This window comes from Ostrinia nubilalis, chromosome 1, assembly GCF_963855985.1.
Source record: "Ostrinia nubilalis chromosome 1, ilOstNubi1.1, whole genome shotgun sequence".
NCBI lineage: Eukaryota > Metazoa > Arthropoda > Insecta > Lepidoptera > Crambidae > Ostrinia > Ostrinia nubilalis.
The window spans coordinates 334777-353193 of NC_087088.1; the positions used below are offsets into that span (position 1 = coordinate 334777).

Here is an 18417-nt window from a genome sequence, read left to right on the forward strand (position 1 = left end):
TATGATTAGAAAAAAGTCAGCTTCTTTGTTATTAATATTTAAGTATACAATTCTTTGTATTAAGTATGTAAAAATTTAGTTCGAGTTTTCCTTTTCGTAGTAATTGGCAAGCAGAACGAACGGGATTTACCTATTTAGTATCCTAATTCCTAAGTGGTTTCCAGTTATAATACACTTATGATAATATTATCTAAGGGGCCGTCCATAAATTACGTCATCGATTATTTCAGATTTTAGACCCCCCCCCCCCCCTACAATCATCCTAGCGTCATTTCTTAATGACCCCCCCCCCCCTTCTCCCAAAATTGACGTCATTACCAGTTTGACAAAATTAAAACACTTGTAGAATCACCTTTTTTTTTTTTTTAATAGATAGAGTGATTCTTAAGGAAGGTTTATATGTATAATACACGTAAGTACCACGGGCGAAGCCGGGGCGGGCAGCTAGTATTATATGTAATCAGTAGCGGGGGGCGGTGGGGGCGGTCCGCCCCGGGTGCCAAGCATCAGGGGGTGACACAAGTCGCGCAGATTAGTACTCCCTGGCACATCTGCATGGCAAATCTGCGGTCTATGTCATGATACGGGGGGGTAGGGGGTGCGATTGTCTTTCAATCGGTAGGAAACCCCAAAAATCCTGGGGGGGGTACCAGGGGGTGCCATAGGACTTGTGACGGGGGGGGGGGGGGGGGTGATCGCCCCGGGTGCCAACCTAGGTGTGCTGGAAGAAATTTCTTTTTAGAAATAATCTTTTTGTAGGTGAACAATAAACTATAAATAAATAAATAAGAATGACGTCAATTTCGAAACACCCCCCCCCCCCCCCTATCTATCATTTACCGTCATCCGCAGACCAACCCCCCCCCCCTAATTTAGAATGACGTAATATATGGACGGCCCCTAAGTACTGTAAAACTGGAGAACATTTATTTTAGTCAAAATTAACAATTAAAATATTCGTTAAAAATTTAAATTCGTTTTTTTATGACGATTCATTAGAAAAGAGGCGCTTCATAGGTTCCGCACACAGGCGCTGGCGGCGGTCGGCGCGGCCCTGCCTCCCCCTGCTACCACAGGGGGGGCTCCCGATGTCTACCGACGGAAATCTACACAGGAGCACCCAAAGAACAACTGGTGCAAAAATGAGCCTTCTATACCAAAGTGGAGGGGTCTCCATACAAATCATTGCACTAAATTCCCTACTAAATCCAAAATGGGACCAAGCGGGACTGGCATGGGACTTGGGTTAAGGCCGGGTAGCAGTGAAAATGGCGAAAATGAGGTTTTCATTTTTCATTTTTGAGGTACTAAACAGTAAAATTAAAGGCTAAGATTTTATTTGGGCATAGTTGAGGATATTTTCTAGGGCTATTAACGGATGGAAACACGATTTGATGAAGTTGACTCGATAGAATAAATTCCCAAAGTTACCTCTATTCGTTTTCTATTTATGGTTTTATTTTTTAAATAAGCGATTTGAGATTCTGAATCTTTTACTAAACTAAAGTTCAGAAATAACTTGAGGGCTTTTAACGGATGAAATTTTTATATTGGCTCTTATTTAGTTACTATGTTAAAAAATGTGGAAAAAATCGCCCATGACGGCTTGGACAATCTCAATCAGTCGCGCGGTGGCGCTTACGGAGGACGGACGCGTGTCAGTTTTTTGGTCGTGACAGTTCGCGATTTGTCAATATTTTTGACAATGATGACTTTGATGAGTCACAGTATAATAACATCAGTGTTACTGGAGAAAGCTAAAATTTTTTATAATTAAGAATATTATGAATTTTGTCTACCTATTGAAATTTAAATCGTTGGCATCCTTTTAAACTAAGATAAATCACAATTAGAGAACAAGCAAACACAAGAAACAACTAACGCATGCACACATTCACACAAACCCACACACACAATATCTCATACTCACACAACTTTTTGGTACGAATTAATTTGTAAGTAAAAAATCATGTAATTTTATTTATTTTCTTATTATATAAAACTGATCGAAAGAGCGGGCGTCTCCTAATACAGGTTTTCTAAACTTAAAAGGAGACACCCAACCCCTGTAAATGTGTCTTATAAGAAAATAAAGAAATTTTGAATTTTGAATTTTGAATTTTTTAAACTAAGACCCTACTCATGATACATAGTACATTCCTCAAATATGAGACAAAACCAATGAGTTAAAATTACATTTTTATAGTACCTACATATAATCGTCTTACACTCTTTAGAAGAGCACAATGACACAAATAAATAATAAAAATTAGGTCAAATATAGGGGCAGCTGCACGTCACTGAAAGACGATTCTGTACTCGGCATCTGGGCTGGAGAACATGAATCCTTGCTTACAGATGCAGATGTAAATAGAGTTATAACTGGACAAATTTTACATGAAATGTTTAACAGAAATCAGTTAAAAGACACATACATGGAATACCAATAAGGTTGCGGAGGGAAAGCTACCTATTATAAACTAGCGGCAGCCCGCGACTTCGTTTTACCCCCGTTAGATATGATGTTTTACTTCGTTGTTGATAGATGGCGTTTCACGGCTTCCCCCGAATAAATATTTACGAACGTCATACCGTAGTTTGTCCAGTGCTGTAGATTTTAACCAATGACGATAGATGGCGCTTTTTAGACACGTCTTATTTATTTATTGAAATTTATTTGCCACATATCGTCATAATGTTAATCTGGGTTATAAACAATAATACTGTGAAGTTTCAACAAAATCCGTTCAGTAGTTTTTGCGTGAAAGAGTAACAAACATCCAGACATCATGACATCTAGACACCCAAACTTTCGCCTTTATAATATTAGTAGGATATTTCACAATCCAAACTAATATTTACTATTTAGCATTTACTTACAGTAAATATTAGTTTGGATTGTGAAATATTTAAAATAAAAAAAGAATAAAACAAAATAGGGTTTCAAATTACCTATCTATATCTAATATTATAAAGAGGTAAAGTTTGTGTGTTTGTATATTTGTTAAATTGTAAGGGGTAATCTCGGGATCTACTGAACCGATTTTAAAAAAATCTTTCACCAATAGAAAGCCACATTATATCTGAGTGTAATAGGTTATATAAAAACCGAAAAATTCCACGCGGGCGAAGCAGCGGGCGGAAACCTAGTTTATTTATAATTATGTAAGAGCATAATTATTAAAGTCGAAGTCAAACATTATTTATTTGTGTGGACCTATATTAACGAGAGATTACAAGGCGTCAAATATTTCAAGAAAAAAATTAAAAACTATATTATAATGCTAAATTTTGCTCTCATGGAGCCTTTACCTACTCTGACAAATTAAGACTTAGAGAAGAAACTAATAATAAAACCATTTAACTGTCCTGCAATGAAAAGCTTGATCGGGTACAACACCTCAAGTTATTTCAGAACTTGATTTCATTAAAAGACTCCGAATATCAAATCACTTAGGTATCTAAAGTCAAACGATTCTGAAATGTCAAGTGGCATAAAGTTGGGACTAATGAATAACCCATTAAGATAGTTAGTAGCGCCCTCCTGTCAATGACATACCTGGAACGATAGAGTATTGGACAACTAATGAAAATGCTTTGTCCTAAATGACTGACGGATATCGTAGAGACCTGAAAGTTGGAAGGTGTGTTCTTTGTATGACGTAGGCATCTCAGAAGAAAAGATTTTCCGAAATGAGGTCATGAAATGAAGGGGGTGAAAAAAGGGGGCAAAGTTTGTATGGGACAAAATGATTCCTTGGTTCAATCTACTTGAAATTTAGCTTAACAATTCCTTAATATAATTCATGAAAGACGTGTGGAACGGGTAGAAAGTAATTTTGGCAGTCATTTTCTTCGAAGTTGATATCAATACTACTTAGTGCCTTTGATTTAATTACTTTGTATTTTTACAAGTGTTTGAAAACTCCATGTCAGATTGTGTTCAATGTCAAGTGAAATCTCAAATTGAAATGTCTCAATCTCAATGAGGAGACTCTGTATTTATTCCTAGAATTCCCCTAACACCGTCAAATTGCCCTTTCGAATTCAAGACAGTGCAGTTTCCCATCAGTCTGCTTCGTAATGACTATAAACAAAGCTCAAAGTCAAACTCTAGGGACCTCTGCTTAAACTCCCATGAGTGCACAGAGGTAAGCAGGTAACCGCGTGTGATGCTCATAGTAATTTTCGATACAGAACCCCGTACATACGTCATACATATTATAGAAAGAAAACACCCAGACCAATACAAACAAATATGTTTCTGCAATTTTAGTATGATATTTTTATTTATTAATAAACAAAGAGACTGAACAAAATTAATGCGTGTACTGATTAATGTTATTAACCACATGCAAAGCTTCGTGAATTGCAATAACTATAATTTATTATCCAAGCTCTAAATAATCGCTACTAAGAGTAACTTATCATAAAATGTTTTTCCAGTCGCTCAAGCTTCCAAGGGCCTACCGATAGGTCGGGTGACGTTATCTTGAAATTCTTTAAGCCGGCGCAGAACTTCCAGAAGGTCAGGCGACGCCACGGCCACTTTGAACCGTGTTTACTTCTGCAGTTATATTTCATATTTATTCGATTCTAGAATATATTCCCAAAAAGTCTGTAAGGTGTTTTAATTTGTATCACTTGGATATGATTTGTATTAGAAAGTGTTGTGAGTGTGACGCTTGAAGGGAAGGAAGTCGACCTAACCTAACCAACTGCGTATTTCTATACTATGTAGCTGGAAATTGTGGCGGGAGCTCTTTGGCGCGCTGTCTTTGGCGAAGAATTGCGCGCGCAGATTTTGACAGCGCGAAATACCTACTTTAGCAGAAATACCAAGCCTTAAATAATATAATGAAGGATGATAGATGATACCCCTTCCCACCCTTTGAGTCTCAGTAAAGTTGTGGTGCTTTTAGTTAAGTTTCATCCCGGGTGCCAAGGCCAACCCATGCTACGCCGCCAGTCCGCCCACTGAGCTCAATGCTAACAACTACCTTCTTCTTTTATTAATATCACGTGCGCAGCTTTTACACAGTGTAGGTATTTTGAGAAATTAAGGTATACTAAGCAAAATAGCTAAAACAAAGAGACATCACAAAAAAATAAGACAACACAATCCATACATAAAAATAACACATACAAGATGAACACAAATGGGGAGGTTTAGTTTGGGAAAAGTTTACTGCTAACTCTTGCTTGTAACAAATTAATTTTGTTAATTTTAATGAATTTAACTAGAGATTTATAAATATGGGGATTAGTAAAGTTAACAACTTTAGACAAGTTGCACTTTTTGATCGAATTGAAAATCAATAGATTTTTTTAGAGGTATTGTTTTATAATTATAATACGGTTAAAATCTTAGGTTAAAATCGGTTGAAAGTCGACGTGAATTGCCAACATCAAAAAAGTTAAGTTTTGTGCATGAAGCTACAGATAAAAATGGAGGGCAGAGTTTGGAACAAAACTTGAGTCAAATACCTACTTATATCTATCTCGCTCTCTGCGGCCCTACCTCTCTTTTTAGTGTGAACTGTAGTATTGCTATCTTCTGATTTAAATCTCCTTGTAAATTCTTCGAAATAGCCAATACACTAACCAAATCAGAAGTTAAACAAATAAATAATTAATATTTGAAACTAAGATTACCTAGTTAAATAAAAAATCACAAAATTGTCGGCCATTTAGGCTTAATGTGTTGGCGAATCAGGGAATTACAATCCCAATTCCTGGGTAATCGGTACCATGTGGCAACATCGGCCCAATCCGGCCCATCATGGCGGTTGTTTACTATTTTGTTTATTAAGCAGTTAATTTCGTTTGAGATTGTTTACAGGAAATAATCATTGTTTTATCACAAGAATTGGTGCAAAATTTTGTAGTGCGTGGTTGCGGTAGTACGTGCTGTCCTGGAAGTGACATAAGATTCCACGCGTAAGTGTTTATTTCGTGATTTCCGACATTGGATCATTGTAAACATTTTTCACATTTTTTACAGTAATTTCTTCCTAAAACGTTTTACCAGTAACTACACTTATCATTTTTAATGATACCTATGTCAAGAAATAAAGATTTTACATTGGTTTCATTGAATTTGAGCAATTTTATATTTTTTGTTTATTTAGAAAGAGCAAGTCTGCCCACAGAGAGCGAGATACTGATACTTAGTTTGTGCTTCAAGTAGGTATTGGGAGTCTGGCCTCCATTTTTATCTGTAGCTTCATGGTTTTGTGTGACAGCTGATCACAGATAACTGTGCAGCTGATGCTGTCATCATCATTGACGCTGTCATGTTCATAACTGCTGTCATTGTCATCTGCGTGCTTGCAGCAGTGAGTGAAAAGAAAAGAAACAGTCGGCATCATGTGTTAGTGTAGATTTAGGCATTTGTCTTGTTTAGATTTATTTTACTATCTAGTTGTTACTTTTGGTAAACTTTAACTTTATTTTGGAATTGTTTAATACATTTTAAGCATGTTTGGTTTGTTTATGTACATTTTTGAGGTAAAAAAAGAAGTTTTGGTGGGCCTATCACTATCCGTAATATACCTAACCTACTATCTAGTGGAAGCTGTCAAGGTAAAATGAATTATCTTATCGAATAGGTACCTACTATACATGATTCAGACAAGTGACTTATAGTGTTAAAATACAATAAATTATTGATTTTTATCATTCAAATGTTTAGGCCCTAATCAAGGCCAGCTTTTGTAGTAGATACCTACCTACTAGACTTTCAAGATGAGAATAACCCATTGGTGACTAAACATTTACCTATTTGGATCGGGAACAACACTTACAAGAACAGGAAGTTCTTGTTTTGGATCTCACTACATGTGGGTCCACTAATAAGGAAAAACATCGTGATAACTATCAAGTTAGGTTGAGTGTCCCACTTGGCTAGATGCATGTAAAAATTACATACTTCCATTTGTTCATCTATGGTCATAATACATATATGGTATGTCTTGATAACATACTACAATTGTTATTAACTACATTAAGTTTCATTAACTTGTATTTTAATGTTGCATAGTGCATACCTACTTTCATCTATGATTAGTAGAAATGGAAAAGTATGCCTGCCTTAAACAAATCTTTACATAACAGTTATAATTATGTGCCATTTTTATGTTAAACATATGATATCTATTATCCATTACACTTGAATTTTTTATACAGATTTGGTTGATTTACATACTTTGTACCTTTAATATCCTTTATATTAAAACAGTTAAAAATATTTAGATATTAATAAGTTTAAGTAGAAAAGTTTCATTGAAGATGCTGGTTCCAAAAATACAGAATTAACCATGGAATTAACATGCTGATTTTATTTCCAGAAACCTATACTGATATGCCGAAAAGGTGAATTTCGTGAATTCCTAGAAGAGAATGTGCCGTTATTGAACGAGCATTACTGGCCCACACCTTGGTGTCTGGAGTCACGCTTGCAGACAGTCATCGGGTCCGTGCTACGTACTCGACTGCTGCCTGCAGTCAAATATCGCCGGTAGCTCTCAAACTACATTTTGTACAGAAAAGCTATACTAATTAATTAGGGATTGATGGTGAAAACAGGCACTAGTCCCTTTTCAGCCCCAGTTGATTTTAGATTGCTCAAAATTTCACTCAAAATTGACCATTGAACTTGGCACCCATTTAGATCTCATTTTTTTGTTGTTGAAGTCAACAACCAAGGCATGTATCATAATATTGAACTTGGCTCTCATTTCACATTTATGTTTTTGATGGGACACAAATTATCATAATTAATCACTTTTTAGGGTTCCGTACCTCAAAAGGAAAAAACGGAACCCTTATAGGATCACTTTGTTGTCCGTCCGTCCTTCTGTCAAGACCCTTTATCTCAAGAACGCGTGAACGTATCAAGCTGAAATTCACATGAAATACTCAGGTCTATTGTCCCTTTAAGCTGTGAAAATATCAAACTTCTAAGCCAAGCCAATCAAAAGATACAGCCGATTATGTCGATATTTTCAACAAATTTTCGACACTCGCAAAGGAATCAAAACCTACAGGATACTTCCCGTAAACTCAGAATCTTGAAATTTGGCATAAAGCATTGTCATATAATGCAAATATAGGAAAAATTGCGAAAATTACATTTTTTTAGTTATATAATATAATAAAAATATTTTAATAAAATGAAACTTACTACCTTATTTCTCACGAACGAATAAAGGTATCAAATTGAAATTTATACCAAATACCTAGATCTATTGTCCCTTTAAGAAGTAAAAAAATCAAACTTCTAAGTTAACGCGATCAAAAGATACAGCAGTTTATACCGACACCTTAGACGAATTTCCGTCACACGCTAGGGAATCAAAACCTACAAGGTACTTCCTGTGAACTCAGAATCTTGAAATTCGGCACGAAGCAACGTTATATATATAGTACAGATAAAGGAAAAATTGCGAAAATGATAAATTTGAAGTTATATAAAATTTAAAATATTATTTTTGCTTACATGACATAAAATATTTTTTTAATAATTATAAACTTACTACCTACCCTTTTTCACATGAACGCGTAGAGATATTAAAGTTGAAATTCATATCAAACACTTCTTAAATCTAATTGCCTCTAAACTGTGAGAAATTCTAAATCAACGCAAAAATTCAAAACGCTGAGGTAGGTACCTACCTATAATGCAAATATAGGAAAAATAAATAAATAAAAAATAATCATACCGCATATTTTTTTTTATAAAACTCCGGACTTTGACGTAATTTTGGTTTAAGTGAAATGAATGGTGTCCATTGGCATAGCTACAGGTTTTACCTTAGAATACTTGTTTTATATAAGGTGTTATTTTTTGTACTGATCATACTTTACCAACGCATCTAATAAAATCATACAAATACAACCCAAGTGTTTTAAAAAAAAAATTCAGGCTAGTTTTTGTTTTTACTTTTCCTAACAAAAAAAAGATATTATTTTTACAACCATCCTGTCTTCACTCACTGCCTCTCTCTCTTTCTTTACTCATTTCATTCATACGAGTACGAACAATGGCCGCGCGCGTTCATTCAACGTTCACACACATTAAGGTTAGATTACACTAAACCTACGTTACCAAAAATTATCACTCGTGAGTATGTACGATGTTACGTCATGTTAATAGGTAGGTACTACGCGCTGGGAGAAACAAAATCTAGCCACATAAGTAGGTAAATAAGTGTATTTTCATTAGTGTAATAGCGGGGGATTTTTCCAACGAACCGAGGCGAATCATCCGCGTTAAACTAGAAATTTAAAAAAGGATAGAAATTGGAATTCAATATCTACGGTTTCGTAATGCCTACGCAATTTATTTAGAGACGTAATAAAAAATTGATAGGTACATACCTATTACTACTTCGCTTCGCTTCAGTGGAAATGCACCCTAATATTGAATATGAATAGGTGTTGTAAATAAAACTCACTGATTAATTTTCCTGGTTTTAATTCCTAAATTATGATTTGCCATCACACTTTAGATTCATTGATTTTACTTATTCACACATTTACCGATTTTGAATGTTGTTATTTAAGTTCCTAGGTTATTATTACACTAATCACAATACATTTTGAACGTCAAGCCTTTGTTGTACTTTGTTCACGTAAACACTGTTTTGCACTGTCTAATCTAGCCACGATCGAATTGAGGTAATGCTTCCGGGCTGCACACTTGATTGCTGTTTACTAGACACCACGTCGGATGTTGTATTCACAATTCGCGCACTAACTTTTTTACGGAAAAAGTCCCTTTCGCGTAAACAAGCACTCATCTGTCCAAATCACACTGTAGGTAGGTATGTACCTAGGTAGACTTCCGCAATATCCATCGATAGAACACGGTCGCGGTCGTGGCCCTCTGGCAACAACTCCTTGATAAGGCATTCAGTATTTTTACGCAAAAGCCGCCGTCTGCGGCGCTCGCATCTGGGTACCGCCAGCACTGTGCCGGTGATTGAAATTGAAATCCAGAACTTCGTCCTCGAAGCGCACGGGATCTCATCAAGTCAGGATACGGCAAGGTGTGAAGGTTTTCGATTCGTCAATGTTTCTCGTCGGCCAGTCAGTGTGCCCGAAACATAATTTCACCTGCGTTTTGTTATTTATCAAGCGCGGCATTGTAATAACTCGCACATACACTTCAATACGTTAGAGGACATTGGGCGGACTGGGACGATTGTTTATGTTGTAAGTTGTTGCGCTTCCGCATGCCGATCGGCGGCTCGGCGCGGGCTGTGGGCGCGGAGCGACTGGCAGCGATATCAATATGGCCGACTCACGCGGCGCGGCACGTGGCAGCGGTCGTTGCCCTCGGCCGGCTACTACGATAGTGCGTAAACGAGTAGGTACTCACCGCGCTCAAAGGATGATTTATTTTTAATTTTTTTCGAAACATTTTTTGTCGTTTTACTCGAAAACTAGCCTGAATTTTTTTGAAAAAACACTTGGGTCTTATTTGTATGATTTTATTAGATGTGTTGGTAAAGTATGATCAGTATAAAAAATAACACCTTATATTTGTAGATAGTTACCCTGCCTAAAAAAAAACCCTAGCTACGCCAAAGCTAGCGTTATTTGATAAGGATCAGATATAAACACAAAATAATCTTGCGTGCATACCAATGTTATTTATACCATTTTGCAAGGGGAAAGGGATTTGTGGTTAGCCCTGACTACTTAAGGACAGGAAAAAATCAAATGATACCGCGAGCTAACTACGAACAGCGCCATCTATTGACAACCGTGCGAACTACGTAGTGTCGTTGCTCGGTGATAGGTGTTGCTGATTGCAGCTCATTGTTACAATACTTTTTATTAAAATCGGATTTTATTCCGGAGGTTTTACAATTTCGCAAATCATTACAAATGAAGAAAGGAATTTACGGTGTGGTACCCTCAATGTACAATTAGATTTCGAGCGATACCACTTTTGGGCATTCTCCTTTTAAGTAGTTACTTTCCCCATTGTAATGTTATGAATTTCATTTTGCAATAAAAATACCATAGTTATGACTCGATTGTCGTAATGAACGAACTTTGTAAACCTTGCAGGTTTGTACGGAACCCTCGGTGCGCGAGTCCGACTCGCACTTGGCCGGTTTTTTTTTAAATGATATTGTTTCTTTGGGAAAGTTGTTGCATTCGAGCAGTAGAATCAATCCTTTTTGTTTGATCCATACTTAACCTTTTCAAAACCAATGACGGATACATGCGTACATCAGGTTGACCGCCAACGACGGATTAATCCGCCTTAAAAATGAATGTCATTTTAAATGGCAGCGTCCAGCGCGTGTTGTCGGCGCCGTTCAGTGCTTATCGGCGCGCGTACATATATTTTCCAAGCGCTTATAAGTTTCCGGCTTTCTTTCTGTATACGGCCTACCACACTAAGCTGTATTTACAGAGCTGTATTACATGGAAATGCATTGATGGTGACTGACTTAGTAATTCAGTCAGAGGACAAAAATGGTATTCAAAAGAAGCCGGTTTAATTACCACTCATTTAAATATGAAACCTAGGTAGTCGAGTTGTTTTTGGAATATTTTTTTGTTTTGAAATAGTATTCTGTACACAAGATGATTCGTCACCTGCAGGGAGATACTGCAGCTGTCGGACGGCGGACAAGTGGCGCTGGACTGGGCGGAGGGCGCGGCGGGCGCGGGCGGCGAGGGCGCCGTGCTGCTGGTGCTGCCGGGGCTGACGGGCGACTCGCGCGCCGACTACGTGCGCTGCCTGGCCGCCGCCGCCGCCGCGCTGGGCGCGCGCTGCGTCGTGTTCAACAACCGCGGGCTCGGCGGCCTGCCGCTCACGGTCAGTGGCCCCGCCCCGGTCCGAGCGAGACGAACTGTGGTAGACGGTGGCTCGTCTCATTGAGGGAACTCGATGGGCGTTGTGGGAGCGTTGGGTTAATAATGAGCGCTATCGTTTTTATACTTAACAGTTGGCACCCCTGGCGATTGACAGGACCTTACTCTACAGTGGCGCCATCTTGATGAGTGCAATTGCGATAGTCCTCCTACCACTTTAGCGCTCACCAGTTGGTGCCACTGTCTTCGCTACTAGCAAGTGACAGGACCTTACTCTACAGTGGCGCTAACTGGTGAGCGCTAAAACGATAGCCCTCATTATTAGCTTGTCTCTGTGTTCTTCCCTCTTTGAGCACTTCCGTGACGCTCGTGAGAGTCGTCCGCCTTCCGTTGATGATACGGCTCGACGACGCCGCCACTCTCGGTGTCACCGACTCACCGTCACATAGGATTCGTAATAACGTTGCGTGTCTGTATGAAACCGATCCGTCAGTGAATGTTTGTCCGGCGCGCAGACGCCGCGGCTGTACTGCGCCGTGAGCCACGCGGACCTGGCGGAGGTGGTGGCGGCGGTGCGCGGGCGCGGGCCGCTGCTGTGCGCCGGCGTGTCGCTGGGCGGCCTCATCCTGGGCCACTACCTGGCCGAGCACGGCGAGCGCTCCGGCGTGGACGCCGCGCTCGTGGTGTCGTCGCCGCTCGACGTCGTCAAAGGTGAGTGCGGCGCGGACGCGACGGGAGGGGGCGGCGGTGTGCAGCGGCTGAGTGCTGACTAGTGATGTACAAGACTCGAGGCGTCGAGTCCTTTTTTTGAAGCCTCGAGGCGGAATGGCAAGGCTCAGTGAGCTCGGTAGGCTCGGTGCCCCGAGCTTAGCCGAGCTGCGAGCTCTCTGAGCCATGCCTCGAGGCTTTAAAAGAGCTCGAGCCTTCAAAAGAGCTCGAACCTTCAAAAGAACTCGAACCTTCAAAAGAACTTGAACCTTCGAAAGAGCTCGAACCTTTGAAAGAGCTCCAAATTAAATAAAAAAAAACATCACCAACATTAATTTTTATTATAAGATTTTTAATAGTCATTGTTTAATTTGTAAAAAACGTTTTTCAAATATGTATTTTATCAGAATTCTGCAGTTTTATTTAAAAGAACGATCTTAACACAAAAGTTAACTGGGCTTTCAAAAAGGCTCGAGTTTTCAAAAAGGCTCGAGTTTTCAAAAAGGCTCGAGCTCTCAAAAAGGCTCGAGCTCAGCGAAAGACTCCAAGCTTCATACAAACGAGGCGAGCCCCGAAAAAGGCTCGAACTCTAAAAAAGACTTCCGAGTCGTCGAGCTTCATACACACGAGGCGAGCCCTGTAAACGACTGAGCTCTCGGCAAAAGGACTCGGAAGCCTCGATCGAGCCTTGTACATTACTAAAGCCTGGTCCGTGAGCACGTCGAATTTTGTCCAATGACCCCAAGCTACCCATCCTTATCGCTCGCGTGTTATTATGTTGCTGTCGCGCTCGCACACTCACTGCAGGCGCCAGTCGCACAGTCGTGACAGCAATATAATTACGCGCGAGCGATAAGGATGGGTAGCTTGGGGTCATTGGACAAAATTTTACGTGCTCACGGAGCAGGCTTTAGTGCTGACGCGTGTGGTCCGCAGGCTCGGAGTGCATCGAGCGGCCGCCGCTGAACGCGCTGCTGTCGTACCACATGGCGCGCAACCTGCGCAACACGCTGCGCGCGCACGCGCCGCTGCGCGCCGGCCCGTGGGACTGGGCCGCGGTGCAGCGCAGCCGCTCCGTGCGCGAGTTCGACGCCGCCTTCACCACCAAGCACTTCGGCTTCGGATCGGTGAGCGTTGTCTGCGCTTTGTTCCTTCTTATACTGGTAGGGCGAGCTTTATACTGTTTGGGATACTAACAAACAAAATTAATTTTAATATTAATCGATTTGAAGAGTAAAATATCTCGTTGATATTTTATTTTACACTTTATATTTTTTCATATTTTATTCTAAACATAGCACTATAAATAAATATACAAATGAGTATTTAACTTATTTAACATACTTATGTTATTTCATTAAATTAAGTATATCCGGTACGCGGCCTCCATTCCAGAACCTGGGACGCAGGACCAGGAAAACGCAGCGTGGGACGTCCACCTACAAGGTGGACCGACGACATCGTAAGGGTAGCAGGGAAGCGCTGGATGCAGGCCGCTACCAATCGATCAACGTGGAAAGCATTAGGGGAGGCCTATGTTCAGTAGTGGACGTCCTATGGCTGAAATGATGATGATGAAGTATATCCGGAACTTAAAAGTTGTTGAAGTTATCACGAACGCAACAAGTCGATAGCGACTGATGGAATCCGTGTTTTTTTTTGTTTACTTGACAGGTGGAAGCGTACTACCGCGCGGCGACACTGCGCGATAAGTTGTCGAAAGTCCGTGTGCCTCTGTTGTGCCTATGTGCTGCTGATGACCCTTTCCAGCCACTCGATGGTGAGTTAATTATAATTATAACAAGGAAAGTAATATTAAGTAATCATTTTTATAGTCTTTTACACCTTAGATGATTCCTGTGACCAAGTCTGGAAAATTTTCCGTACGACACAACTCTTCTACTAACAAGTGACGTCAATATAAAGCTTGTAATAATAATTATAATAAAAACGAAAAAAAAAATCGTAAAGAAAATGGTGATACTTAAAAAATATTTTTTATAGATGGGTATCGATTACTGTATCATCTCCTTAAGTTTGGCATGCTCTTTACGGGACATTCTGTATAGTTACATGACTTTAACCAAATTAAAAATCGCACCATACTAATACGCTCACAAGAGTGCAACTTTTTAGGGTTCCGTAGTCCTGACAAGGAACCCATATAGATTCGATATGTCTGTCTGTCTGTCCGAGGTTTTGCTTGGAAACTATTGGCACTAGAGAGCTGTAATTTTGTGGAGGTATGTATATTAATCACGCCGAGAAAACGGTAGAATAAAATTTTGAAAAAAATTTTTTTAGGGTGGCTCCCCTACTTGTAAAGTGGGGATGATTTTTTTTCATCTTCTACCCCGTCGTGTGGGGTATCGTTGGATAGGTCTAAAATGGCTTAGGGGTTTCTAAGACAATTTTTCCATTTAGCGATCTGTTTGCATATTATTTAAGTTTAAAGTGCCAATTTTTGTTCGATTAGGGCGGTCCCCCCTTCTAAAAACTAAACTGTTGGCTTAAAAAATATGGAAAAATTCATGATAATAGTGCTTTTTATGAACTTTCAGGAAAACTATAACGGTTAAGATAAATCAGTTAGTTTAATGCCTGTTTTCACCATCAATCCCCTATTTTTATGTGACCCCTATGGAAACAAATAACAGGAATTTTGTTTACATAGGAATCACTTAAAAATGGGATTGATGGTGAAAACGGGCATAAGAGTAGTATTCGTTTAACTCAATGTATTATAAAATTTCTTACTTAATAAAAATTCCTTAGAAGAAAATAGTAAGTGACTTTAGATGAAGAAATTGCTTGCTTCTGAAATATATTGTGGCAACGACGGACAACTACGGAACCCTGCGCGTGGCACGACACGCACTTGGCCAATTTATTTGTATTCAGAATTTAACGGCAGCGCAGCTCAAGTGCTGCTGGAACAATAAACCTTGATTGCGACGACGATCGACCGAGCGTGTATAGGTGCGTGTCGTCGCAGGCGCGTGGCGGCCCCGCACGACTGATTTGCAACTCGCAGTTGTCGCGCGCTGTAGGTAATTACCTCGGCCGGCATAGGCGAGTGACGGAGGCCTGCTTTAGCTTCGTACTTTTCTATTTTGTGACGGCGCGCGGTGTGTCATGTCCAAGAATTTTACTATAGTCATTTTCATCGTCAATTTCTTTTACCAGCGATTCCCGTTCGCGAAGCCGAAGAGAGTCCGAGCGTGGCCCTTCTGGTGACGGCTCGAGGCGGGCACATCGGCTTCCTCGAGGGCTGGTGGCCCACCAGCGCGCCGCCCAGCCACCACTACATCGCGCGCCTGGCGCAGCAGTACTTCGCGGCGCTGCTGCGGCGCCCCGGCCCGCTGCGCGCCCGCGACCCTGCCCTCTCCTAGGGAGCGCCACGATACGCATTCTTGTGCAACCGTATCGGAATGCCGTTTATGAGGATGTGCTCTGAATCACGGTAATACTATCATACAGTATTATAACTTCATGTAAACGGACGAAACGCGAGCTTTACTTCGAAATTAAAATCTCGGTATGCGCTCGACATGCAAAAGTCGGGGGTGTCGCGAATGTGCCACAGTAATAAACGGACGATGTGTTGCTTTTTAAACAGTAAGCGCTCTTTTTTTATAAAAATAATTACAAGTACCTATTTATACAGGGTGTTAGGTAAATGGGTTTATAAGCCGACACTAGCCCATGTTAACATATAAATGGTATGGTGAAGTCAGTGATATCATCATTAATTCTTTTTTAATTTTCATATAAAATAAAATTTATATAATCAGATTTGTATGAAAATTAAAATTATTAAAATGATGATATCAATTTTCTGACTCACCCATACCATTTATATGCACAATATGTTAACATGGGCTAGTGTCGGCTTATAAACCCATTTACCTAACACTCTTTATAATAATAACGCATTTTGTACGAGACGCATACATTTTACGGTCGTTTTATAAGATTTGTTACTAAATCTTAACACAAATATTTTTTTTTTTATTAAATCTACTAATCACAAAACAACATGCATCTTTATCCTATTTCATTCGCAAAGTATTTTGTTTGTCAAAATAAAATAAAAATTACAATCACAAAATACATTCACAAAACTAGATAGAAATTCTAAGTAGGCAGATGTAATGAAAATAAGGTCTGCGGGTGGGCAGCCCTATCGCATGTTGTCATACAGTGACGTACCGCGCGACATTTATTTCAAAAATATGGCCGAGTTAGAATACTGTATAGATAGTATTACCGTGTCTGAATTCCTCTTCGGAGCGCAGCGTCATCGCTGTACACTTGGAATTCCGCGCCCCTGACTCGTTCATACGAAGTATTTTAGAAATATTGAGGGCCTACCGCTGTGAGCGACGATTTCTATTTAATGCATCTGTTGATAAGACCATACTGAGAGCGGATCGCGGACCGGACGCAATATAAATGAATTAAGGGCGTAGTTTATCCATTGCGAACAACAATAATATTGTGATATCATAGTTTAAGGGTTTGAAGTTCGAGACTTCGTCTCTTGGGTGTAAGTTGCGTACGCTGTTAAAGAAACGATCCTGTACAAATAATGTTGGTGAATAATCAAATCCAGCAGTAATTTGATTATGCCTCTCGGTTCTTGAATATTTCATGGTTTAGTGTATTCTGGAATTTGAGGAGAATACATCCTTCTTTCAAAGATTTGTTGTTTTCACAAAAACACTTTTTGTCAGTAGCTGAGATGCATAATTAAAGCATTCGTTTTTAGACGGTAGTCGGTAACTTTTAAGTAAGCTTAAAATGATTCCATAGTTTATCATAAAAATAAAATTCGATACTTCGACATGATGCCATACAATAAGTTGCTGATACCGTCCATGGCAAAACTTAATGATAATAATTAAATAAAAAGAGTTAATATTATATGGAATTACGAGCCGCTCTTCTTTTCATCTGTTTAAAATTAAGTACTTTTACGCCCATATTCACAAACATCACTATGATGTCTCACGGTGCGCGTAGACACATGAACCAATCGCAGAGCTCTATTCAACGCTGTGCGTTCGATTTGCTGCTTTACTTAAGCATCATCGTTTGTGAATACGGGCGTTAAATTAGCGTTATGAATCACGCACAGGGAACGAAGGAATCGAGTGAGAGTATTATATTTACATAAAAATAGTTTTAGTTAGGAATATTGGTGCATTTCAAATGTTTATACAAGTTTAAGCTAATTTTATACTCGTTAAATATTAAAAAAATAAGACGAGATTCATACAGCGTTTATTATAAACTAGCTGACCCGGCGAACTTTGTTCCGCCCTAATGGCAATAAATAAGCAGACTTTTTTTTTTATTCGAACGGGATAAAAAGTATCCTATGTCCTTCTCCTGGCTCTAAACTACCTCCCTGACAATTTTCAGCTAAATCGGTTCAGCCGTTCTTGAGTTATAAGTGGTGTAACTAACACGACTTTCTTTTATATATATAGATAACGAAATAAATAGTTAATTCAGAACCATTCGATAGTAATGGAACAACAATCGCTACTCGAGCTATCGTAAGTTCTGAATCTCGAGTATGAACGAAATAAATCTGAATAAAAGTTCATTGACCCCGCAATAATTTCACTACTTGTCACGTGTCATTTTATGACCTTCGCCCCGGCTTGCGACTTGGTCGCCATTTTGTTTTATGCCAGACATAGGTAATTCGGATTTTTTCACTTCACTGTCGGTTGATTTATTATAGTCTTTTTCACCTGATTCCTATGATATAGTCAAATTTTGGCGAATTTTCCGAACGACGCTTAACTCCGCAAATATTTTGAAAAATCCTTGACTTTATTGTAAATATCATTTAAGAAA

General features: G+C 39.3%; 2 protein-coding genes across 5 annotated transcripts in view; one reads left to right on the forward strand and one right to left on the reverse strand.

The window, feature by feature from the left end:
* Window positions 1-18417, reverse strand: part of LOC135074877 (putative aminopeptidase W07G4.4) — a 166754-nt gene that overhangs the window by 103295 nt on the left and 45042 nt on the right. The gene's annotated exons all lie outside the window — the stretch shown is intronic.
* LOC135074547 (phospholipase ABHD3) lies at window positions 6320-17485 on the forward strand. Of its 2 annotated transcripts, none has more exons than XM_063968910.1 (7): window positions 6320-6585; window positions 7350-7519; window positions 11626-11842; window positions 12354-12549; window positions 13483-13673; window positions 14221-14326; window positions 15733-17485. In XM_063968910.1, the coding sequence occupies exons 1-7, from the start codon at window positions 6481-6483 to the stop codon at window positions 15936-15938; spliced, it is 1191 nt and encodes a 396-aa protein (XP_063824980.1). In that variant the 5' UTR covers window positions 6320-6480; the 3' UTR covers window positions 15939-17485. The 2 variants fall into 2 exon arrangements, with proteins under 2 accessions (XP_063824980.1, XP_063825057.1); XM_063968987.1 differs by lacking the exon at window positions 6320-6585 and adding an exon at window positions 6771-6967.

Coding starts and splice junctions, on each gene's coding strand:
- LOC135074547 (XM_063968910.1), top strand. CDS start 6,481: ATGTTTGGTTTGTTTATGTACATTTTTGAGGTAAAAAAAGAAGTTTTG. Junction 11,843..12,353: donor TCGGCGGCCTGCCGCTCACG/GTCAGTGGCCCC, acceptor TCCGGCGCGCAG/ACGCCGCGGCTGTACTGCGC. Junction 12,550..13,482: donor GCCGCTCGACGTCGTCAAAG/GTGAGTGCGGCG, acceptor TGTGGTCCGCAG/GCTCGGAGTGCATCGAGCGG.